The following is a 10405-nucleotide window of genomic DNA, read 5'->3' as shown; positions in this document are numbered from 1 at the left end:
AAACGCCCCAATTCTAGCATTACCCGAAGGAACAGAGAATTTTGAAGTTTACTGTGATGCTTCTAAGCTAGGATTAGGATGTGTGCTAATGCAACGCAAAAAGGTAATTGCGTATGCCTCAAGACAATTGAAGAAGCACGAAGAAAATTATACAACTCATGATTTAGAATTAGGAGCAATAATTGTTGCCCTTAAAATTTGGAGACATTATCTGTATGGAAGTAAGTTTACTATCTATACGGATCATAATAGTTTAAGATACATATTTGGGCAAAAAGAATTAAACATGAGACAACTGAGATGTATGGAAATTCTAAGTGATTACAACTGTGATATTCAATATCACGAAGGAAAAGCAAATGTAGTCGCAGATGCCCTAAGCCGTAAGTATCATGAAAAGCAAAAGCGAGTTCGTGCTCTTAGATTAAATCTACAATTAGATTTAATGGAACAACTGAAGAATGTTCAAGCAACAGCAATCAAGGATGATGCTGATGGAATGAAAGGAAGGATAAAAGAATTAGAGCAAGGAACCGACGGAATCTGGAGATTCCATAAGAGAAGGATTTGGGTACCTAAGCAAGGAAATTTACGATATCAGATTTTAGAGGAAGCCCATAAATCTAGGTATACTATGCATCCTGGTAATAATAAGATGTACCAAGATTTAAGAAATAACTTCTGGTGGATAGGAATGAAAAAGGACATAGCTAGATATGTATCTAAGTGTTTAACTTGTTCCCAAGTTAAGGCAGAGCACCAGAAACCTTCTGGGTTACTACAACAATTAGAAATGCCTGTTTGGAAATGAGAACTAATAACAATGGATTTTGTTACTAAGTTGCCCAGAACCAGAAAAGGTAACGACGCAATTTGGGTAATTGTGGATCGATTAACCAAAGCAGCTCATTTTCTACCCATGAAGGAAACTTTTAGTATGGAAAGATTAGCCAAGTTATACGTAGACGAAGTGGTATCCTTACATGGAGTTCCGCTCTCTATTGTATCGGATAGAGATAGTCGTTTCACTTCACATTTCTGGACGAGTTTCCAAGACGCAATGGGGACACGATTGAATTTAAGTACTGCATACCATCCCCAAACAGACGGACAAAGTGAAAGGACGATTCAAACCCTGGAAGACATGCTCAGGGCATGTGTAATAGATTTTGGTGGAAACTAGGATGACCACCTACCTTGATTGAATTCTCCTATAACAATATTTACCATGCAAGCATTGAAGCTGCCCCATTCGAAGCACTGTATGGACGGAAGTGTAGAACTCCCATTTGCTGGGCGAAAATAGGAGAAAATCAATTATCAGGTCCTGAAATTGTACAAGAAACCACCGACAAAATAACTCGAATCAAGGAATGACTAAAAACGGCTTGAGATCGCCAGAAGAGTTATGCAGACAATAGACGTAAGCCGCTAGAATTTCACGTTGGAGACAAGGTACTCTTAAAAGTTTCTCCTTGGAAAGGGGTAGTTCGGTTTGGTAAAAAGGGAAAGCTAAGTCCAAGGTACGTAGGACCATTCCTAGTAATCCAGCGAATAGGACCAGTTACTTATCGCCTACAACTACCAGAAGAACTGGCTGGAGTACATGACGTATTTCATGTATCCAACCTCAAGAAATGTCTATCTGACGAATCCCTGGTAGTACCTCTCCAAGATATAGAGGTAAATGAGAAGTTAAAATTTGTGGAGAAACCACTGCAGATAGAAGACAGAAAGGTCAAGTTTCTCAAGCACAAACGACTAGTGCTGGTCAAAGTGAAGTGGGATTCAAAGAGAGGACCGGAATACACTTGGGAACTGGAATCAAAAATAAAGCGAAAATATCCCTACTTGTTCCAGTAAATCTCGAGGACGAGATTTTAATAAGGTGGGGAGGATGTAACAACTCTCATTTAAAGTATTAATTTTTAATTTAGTTTATCCAATGGGAAACCCTAATTGAGACCCCCAAGTAATACGGCATGACCCCTGAAATTTTCAGAACAATTGGAACTAGGATCAGGGCCCCTAAAACTCGGGAGGGGGGGGGTATTCCCTATTTGGTATTATCTACATAGTTTGTTGAAGAAATTGAATTTCGTCGAACCGCTGACTCAGCTAGGCTAGGAATACACGAGGCTACCCTACCCTAGAAGTGCACCCGTCGCGCCACGCGACAGCCTGTCGCGCCACGCGACAGGGACAACTTTTCAGTATATATTCCATGGGTTGGCACTTGCATGGTTGCGTTGGTTCGACGTTCAAATTCGTTTCCTACACTGAGTGATACTCTATTTCGTTCAAAAACACACAAACACGAATCTCTGCTGCGACAACAGGGTAATAACTGAATCACTGCTACGACACAATGTCTGATTGATTGAAACCAATCCGATGGATGTTTAAGTGCTGCCCAAATCCGGGTTGTACTTTGTCATTCGTCGTGAGGGTTTTGATTTCGTGAGCTTATCGTAAATGTTGTATTAAGTTGCTGACCTAGTTTCGTATGTATTGTTATTTTAATTAGGTTATCAGGCTTATCAGTAGGCTAAACTCTGCCCAACTAAACTTGCAATGTGAGTCATTTTCTTTTTATTAACAATGTTTTACAATACTCCAATTATTTTCAAAGTTATAATTACAGGGATTAAGTCGTGGTTATCTTGAATCACTGGCAAGTGGGCTATTGTGCACATTACTAATCTCTCACGGTTAGGTTCATAAACCTAACAGTGATAATTATCACTACTTGGGTGAAAGGACCCAATAGTGGTATGACCATCGTCACCAGGGTGTGACACGGCGGAAGATAAAAATAAGATAGTAGCCATTGTAATCGCTCTTATGCTGTAATTCATAGATATGTGTCGTTTTATTAAATTTGAGTGACTCGCCAGTATTTCCCCGCTGAAAGATTATTTTTAAAACATGTTTCAGGTGACCTACTGTGAATCAAGGAAAAGTGCTACGGAGCACTAATAAAGCTTGAAGTCGTGGCTCGGTTAAATAAATAAACATGTTTTGTAAAATAGGAAATTTCCTCGTGAAATTCCTCTATTGTAAATTACGGGGTTTGTCCCAAATTATGAAATAAAATAATTGGGCATTTTCAAGTTTTAAAAGATCCTGTTAAAATTACGCTGCCAACATAATAATTACCACGGGTTTCTGTCCCGCGGCCCCTGAAACGGGTAAAACCGGGCCGGGGGCCGTGACACTCCACCGCCATGTCCCTACCCGTCCAACCCAAGCCCGAATCATGCATCATCACAACAACAACCAACTTCGGCCCAGGGTCTTTTAGGCCCAAAACCAGCAACTCCAACCACGACCCAAACATATGCAGTTGGCTATTCTCCAACCGACATAGCCCAAGCACTCTACAACTTGGCTCTTCACAACAACGATTCATCATGGACCATGGACACCGGTGCATCAGGTACAATGTCTCCTCAATATGATAAGTTTCATTATATTTTTAATTCTGGCATTATTCGTAACATCATAGTTGGCAATGGCACAACCATTCCGGTTCTTGGACAAGGCAACATAACCCTCCCACCACCATCCCCACCTTTTAAACTCAATAATGTCTTATACGCACCCAACTTAGCTAAAAACCTTATTTCTGTACGTCGTTTTACAACTGATAATCACTTGTCTATTGAATTTGACCCATATGGTTTTACTGTGAAGGATCTCCAGACCAAGAAACCTATCCTATGGTGCAATAGCTAAGGGGATCTCTACACTCTCAGCCCGTCCAACATCACCAACCTCAACACTGCTTCCACTTATGCAGCTATCTCTCAAGACATTTAGCACCGATGGCTCGGTCACCCAGGCCCAGCTATTTTACAAACTTTAAAAACCTCTCATTCAGTTTCTTTTGGTTCTTTTAATAAAAACGTTTGCACCGCTTGTATATTTGGAAAACACACTAGACTTCCTTTTGTTGCATCTAATACAAGTACTTTGAAACCATTTGATATTATTCATAGTGATGTTTGGACATCTCCCATCCTTTCTAATGGGGGTCATCGTTATTATGTCTTATTCTTGGACGATTATACAAATTTTTTATGGACCTACCCTATATCTCACAAATCTGAGGTGTTTACCATGTTCACAAAATTCAACAACTTTATCCAAACTCAATTTGACACTAAAATAAAAAAATTCCAATGTGACAATGGACGAGAGTATGCCAACTACCAATTTCAAACGTTTTGCAATATGCAAGGAATGCACTTCCGTTTTTCATGCCCTCATACTTCCTCACAGAATGGCAAAGCCGAACGGAAAATACGTGCAATAAACAACCTTATCCGTACCCTCTTGGCCCACTCTTCCACACCAACCAATTTTTGGCAACACGCGCTCGAAACCGCAACCTACCTATTAAATATCATACCCACCAAAATTCATAATTTTCAAACCCCCACCCAACATTTATATCACTGCCTCCCATCTTACGATCACCTTCGTGTGTTCGGGTGCATTTGCTATCCTCTTATTCCCCATACAACTATTCACAAACTTGCTTACCGTTCGTGTGTATTCCTTGGTTATCCCTCTAATCACCGAGGATACAAATGTCTCGACCTTAAAACCCGCAAAATTACCATCAATCGACATGTTCTTTTTTGATGAAACTGTTTTTCCTTTTTCCAAATCCCACAAGCAAACACCTCAGACCTACAACTTTCTAGATGATCCTATACACCCATACTTCCATCTCGCATCTACATCCTTACCAAACCAACCACCTGAGCCCACCACAACTCCACATCCCTCACCACAGCCCACTCCCCATTCGGCCCAATCCCCTCCCCCTTCGGCCCACTCCAGCCTGCTCCACACTCACTCACCCCCCACATCCCACTCCCCAGCCGCCCCACTCTGGCCCGTTGTTCACCACCCCTCAGGCTTCGGCCTCCAGTCCACCGACCCCGGCCCACCTTACACCTTTCGCCTCGACCCCCCACTCACCACTTTAGACCCCCACCGAACCCATACCGCCTCCACCACCCTTACCCCCCACTTGAACTATGCAAACCCGTGCCATGTCCAGTATCTCCAAACCGAAACATATTTTCAACCTTTCCACATCTAGCATCGCCCCTATACCCAATAACCCCAAAGATGCATTGTCCAACCCGGAATGGTTTAACGCTATGCAGACCGAATTTAATGCCTTAATTAAAAACAAGACTTGGGAACTTGTCCCAAGACACCCTTATATGCACATTATTCGCAGCATGTGGCTTTTTCGCCACAAATACAGGTCTAATGGCACACTCGAGAGGTATAAGGCACGGCTTGTGTGTGATGGTAGAAATCAGGAGGTGGGTATTGATTGTGGGGAAACTTTTAGTCTGGTTGTTAAACCGGCTACAATTCGGACCGTTTTGACATTAGCATTATCTCAGTCTTGGTCCATTCATCAGTTGGATGTTACCAACGCTTTTTCTCCATGGTAACCTCAACGAGACTGTCTATATGTATCAACCAATGGGGTTTCGCCATCGAGATTTTCCGGATCATGTGTGTCTTCTTAAAAAGTCCCTTTATGGGCTTAAACAAGCACCTAGGGCGTGGTACCAAAGATTTACAGATTCTGTTACTTCTATGGGTTTCTTGCAGAGTCGATGTGATAACTCTCTCTTCACATATCATCACGGCGGTGACATTGCTTATTTATTAATTTATGTTGATGATATTATTCTCACTACTTCAACTGACTCGCTTCGCGTCAAGCTCATGGGCAGCCTCACGGCTGAGTTTGCAATGAAAGATCTTGGACCTCTCAGCTATTTCTTGGGTATTACGGTTTCTCGCACAGGTCACAAAATGTTTCTATCACAACAATCTTATGCCTTGGATATTGTCAACCGTGCGGGTATGTCTACTTGTAACCCGGTCGCCACCCCTGTTGATAAAAAAGCGAAACTTAGTGCTCAATCTAGCGTCCCGTTTGATGATCACACTTTATATCGCAGTCTTGCGGGCGCCCTCCAGTATCTCACTTTCACTATGTCCGATATCAGTTATGCTGTTCAACAAATATGCATTCACATGCATAATCCTAGCATCGAACACTGGCAAGCATTGAAGTGTATTATCCGTTACATCCGCGGCACAGCAGAATATGGTCTCACTCTATCTCCGTGTACTGATATCTCTCTACGGGCTTATACAGATGCTGATTGGGCGGGGTGTCCAGATACCCGTCGCTCTACCTCAGGTTATTGTGTCTACATGGGACAAAATCTATTGTCTTGATCATCAAAGTGACAGTCAACCATTTCTCGCTCCAGTTGCCAATGTAGTTGCTGAAGTTTGTTGGCTTTGTAACCTCCTTCTCGAGTTACGTCGACCCCTCTCCACAGCCACTTTAGTGTATTGTGACACTATCAGTGCACTCTACCTATCTAGTAATCCGGTTCAGCATCAACGCACAAAGCACATAGAACTGGACATTCATTTTGTGCGTGAACATGTTCAACGTGGTACCATACGGATACTTCACACTCCTACTCATTTACAGATTGCTGACATCTTCACCAAAGGCTTACCTCGGGTATTATTCGATGATTTCCGCTCCAGTCTCAACATTCGCCCACCTCTTGCTTCGACTGCGGGGGTGTAATGGAATATCGTTTATGTAAATATAGATATGATCATGTTATTATCTTTGTAATTATTTATTCCCTAAAATAAGGATTATATCTTGTATTTATATTGAGGTATCAATGAGAGAGGAATTCAATTGAGCCATATCATTCTTCAGTGAGCGTATCGTTGAAAACTTTTTTGTTTCTATTTTTCCAAAAGTACCATGCGGCTAAGAGGTGGATTGCAAAGATTATTTTTACCTTCTTTCTGGGCCATTCCGACTTCTCTTGGAGCCTTACTTTCATCCATGTCCATAGTTGTGATCCCTAATGGGTATTTTCATCCATGGGTATTTTCATCCATGTCCATAGTTGTAACCATACTTCCTTTGCTGTCGGGCACTGGATAATGATGTGATTGGCCGTTTCCGGAGCTAACCCACACACTTTACAAGCGACCGATCCCACTTGCATTCCCCTACTACTCAAAGCTACCATTGTTGGAATTATTTCTTCAATTGCTCTCCAAATGAATAGATTTACTTTGACCGTGGCAATCTTGCTCCATTCCAAGCCATTTGGTTCCGCGTTCACATCAACGATTCCGACCAGCTCCTTCCTAATATCCTTCACCGAATAACCTGTCGTTGTATTTTCCTTCCATCTCCAAGTATCTTCATTTCGGCCCATTGTTTGCTAAAGTAATAGTTCCTTTAATTCCTCTCACTCGCTTTTTTCTTCAATACAATTAGGAAGCCTGCACCATTTTCAATCCCACAATACTCCTCCTTGACACCTTTTGTAATTTTGCTATACCTTGTTCCTTTTATTTTTAGCCAAGCCAAATATAAGTGGAAATTCCTCCTTCAATGGCCGGTTTGACGCCCACGAATCCAACCAAAATAGCGTTTTGTCCGCTTTCCCAACCTTGCTCCTATGACTACTGTTCACTTCAATGCCTTCCTTTGCGAATTCCTGTTCCACCCTAATGATTGCCTTCCTGTTAGTGTTTTTTTTTTACCGGAATGTTTTTGGCAGTCCTCCTATTCCGGTGAATCGCTTCTATAACCTTTACCCAAAGCTGCTCCGGTTCTTCTATGAATCTCCATCTCCACTTCATCAATAGTGCCATATTCATTTCTCTGATCCCCCCCACACCGAGACCGCCCATGTTTTTTGAACCTATTATTCTTTCCCACTTCATCCAACGTATTTTATTCACTCCCCCGTTTCCGCTCCACAGAAAACGTCTCCTGATCCCTTCTAATGTTTTTGTTACCTTCTTCGGAGCTTTATACAAGGATAAGAAATAGTTTGGTAAGGATCCCAGTACCGATTTCACTAGTGTGAGTCTTCCCGCAAACGACAATAACCTTGCTTTCCAGATTGACAATCTTTTGTTGAATTTATCGATTACATCTTTCCAGTTTCCTACCATGTTCATGTTTGACACAACCTTTAGGCCTAAATATGTGAATGGCAATCGACCCATCTTACAATTCATAACATGGGCCATATTCTCGATCTCTGTTTCATTTGGCCCAATCCCGTATAGGAAGCTTTTTTGTGGTTCACTTTTAACCCCGATATTAAGTAGAATAATCTCAGTATTCTACGCAACGTTTTCAAGTTTTCCTTGTCCCACAACCCCATAAAGATGGAATCATCCGCAAAGAATAAATGTGATAAACAAGGGCCATTGTTCGGTAAAACCAACCCGTTATACATACCTGCTCCTACCGCTTTTACCATCAGAACATGCAGCCCTTCCATTGCAATTGTGAATAAGAATGGGGATAGTGGGTCGCCCCGTCTTAATCCTCTCTTATATTAAAATTCCCCCGTTGGAGACCCATTGACTAAGACCGAAGCTTTCCTAGAAAATAGAATGCCCATCATCCATGTTTTCCACTTTGAGGGGAATCCCATATGCGTAAGTATTGAAATTAAGAACTTCTAGTTTAATGTATCATATGCTTTCTCTACATCAGCATTAAATGAAAAGATCCGTTTCTTATGTTTTTTCGCCCATGATGCTACTTCGTTTAAAATCAAAGGACCATCCACTATATTGCGGTTAGCGACGAAAGCGGACTGTTCATGCGAAATAATACTATCAAGTACCCCTTTCAATCGGTTTGCCAAAATTTTTGAGATAATTTTGTTTATGACACCTATAAGCGATATGGGTCTAAAATCTGATATAGTTACAGGGTCACTTACTTTCGGGATTAATGAAATAAATGAAGCACTGCATGATTTTTGTATAGACCCATGTGTGTAAAATTGCTCCATCAGATCCATAATATTCCTTTCCAGCTCGTTCCAAAACCTTTTTACAAAAGCAAAAGTGAAGCCATCTGGGCCCGGCGCCTTGTCTGAGCCACACTCCCATACTGCAGTTTTTACTTCATCTCGCGTAAACTTCTCGATTAACTGATTTGCTTCAACCTCCGAAATCTTCGAAAAACCGTCTGGTGGCATTCTGGGTCTTGTTTCCGTCGGCTCTGTAAACTTTTTTTCTCATGTTCTCTTGAATATGTTTCATAATGGTTGGCGGATCCACAAACCATGTACCATCGATCCAAAGTCCATTAAGTTTATTCCTCGCCACATTACAATTCATAACCATATGGAAGTACCTTGAATTCTCATCACCTTCCGATATCCATCTAGCTTTCTATTTGTAGTCTTTTGCTTTCCTTCGGAACCACTCTCTGATTTTGCTTTTGCATTCTCCCCATGTTTCAACTTCTTTTTCCTCCAACTCTCTTTCCTCAGCGTCTGCATCTAGCTTTTTTAGTCGCTCAGTGGCTTCCATATATGCTTTTTCTTCGGCCTCTTTATTCTCTCTTCTCCATTTTTTAATCTCCTCCTTGATATTTTTTAATTTAGAACCCAACACTAAATCCTTGAAATTTTCTTCTACTTGATGATCAAGACCTTTCTTTACCGCCTCCACCAAACCCGGGGTCTCCAGCCAGCTATTAAAAAATCTAAACAGTATTGGGCCATAATCCGTCCTCCCTGTTGCTAATATCAATGTGCTATGATCAGAGATTGTTCTTTCCAGTGCTCTGAGCGAAGCATTCGGCCACTTATACATGAAATCATCACTTACTAGAGCTCTATCTATTTTACTCAACTTTTTGCCATCCCCCGACATAAACGTATATTTCCTTCCCGTCATTGGATATTCTAGTAAACCCGCAGTGCCAATGAAATTATTAAAATGTAACGCATTGTTACCGTCAAAGTTGGAGTTCCATCTATCTTCTGGTACTCGAACCTCATTAAAATCACCAATTATTAGCCACAACCCTTGTATTGAGTTTCTTATAGCCAACAGTTTATCCCAGACTCGTCTTCTCTCTGTACCGATGTTTGGAGCATATATGTTCACTACTACTAACTCTGTGTTTTCACCGAACAATTCCCCTTTCACCAATATGAAATTTTGGTCCACCATTCCATATTCTTTTTTAATAAACCTGGATTCCAGATTGATAGCAATCCCCCTGATCTTCCCCCTGCATCCACCTTGACGTATTCCATAGTCGTACCATTCCAAAATCTTCGAATTTTAGGTTCCGGCATGTTGCTCATCTGCGTTTCTTGTAGTGTTAGAAACCCCACGTTTTTATCTTTTATTAGGCTCCTAACCAGTGTTGCCTTTCCCGGTCCTCCTGCTCCTTTCAAATTCAATGAAGCCCAGTTCATTTGGCCATGGCATCCACCTGTTCGTCATTGATGACCTTTATGATTTGATCTTTTATTCTGGCCAAATC

The 10405-nt window shown here is 41.4% G+C and overlaps 2 protein-coding genes across 2 annotated transcripts; one reads left to right on the top strand and one right to left on the bottom strand.

Annotated features, from left to right (window-relative positions):
• Positions 1-5514: 5514 nt before the first annotated feature.
• On the top strand, positions 5515-6285 carry LOC110925223 (uncharacterized mitochondrial protein AtMg00810-like). The gene has a single exon (XM_022169190.1). It carries the CDS (start codon positions 5515-5517, stop codon positions 6283-6285), a length of 771 nt encoding a protein of 256 aa, XP_022024882.1.
• Positions 6286-9297: 3012 nt separating this feature from the next.
• LOC110925224 lies at positions 9298-10086 on the bottom strand. The gene has a single exon (XM_022169191.1). It carries the CDS (start codon positions 10084-10086, stop codon positions 9298-9300), a length of 789 nt encoding a protein of 262 aa, XP_022024883.1.
• Positions 10087-10405: the final 319 nt, after the last annotated feature.

The sequence above is a fragment of the Helianthus annuus genome, chromosome 17, assembly GCF_002127325.2.
Source record: "Helianthus annuus cultivar XRQ/B chromosome 17, HanXRQr2.0-SUNRISE, whole genome shotgun sequence".
In the NCBI taxonomy this organism is placed as follows: Eukaryota; Viridiplantae; Streptophyta; class Magnoliopsida; order Asterales; family Asteraceae; genus Helianthus; species Helianthus annuus.
This window is presented reverse-complemented; position numbering and strand designations above follow the sequence as displayed.

Excerpts from the sequence above, each read along its gene's own strand:
- LOC110925223 (XM_022169190.1), top strand. The coding sequence starts at position 5,515 with ATGGGGTTTCGCCATCGAGATTTTCCGGATCATGTGTGTCTTCTTAAA.
- LOC110925224 (XM_022169191.1), bottom strand. The coding sequence starts at position 10,086 with ATGGTGGACCAAAATTTCATATTGGTGAAAGGGGAATTGTTCGGTGAA.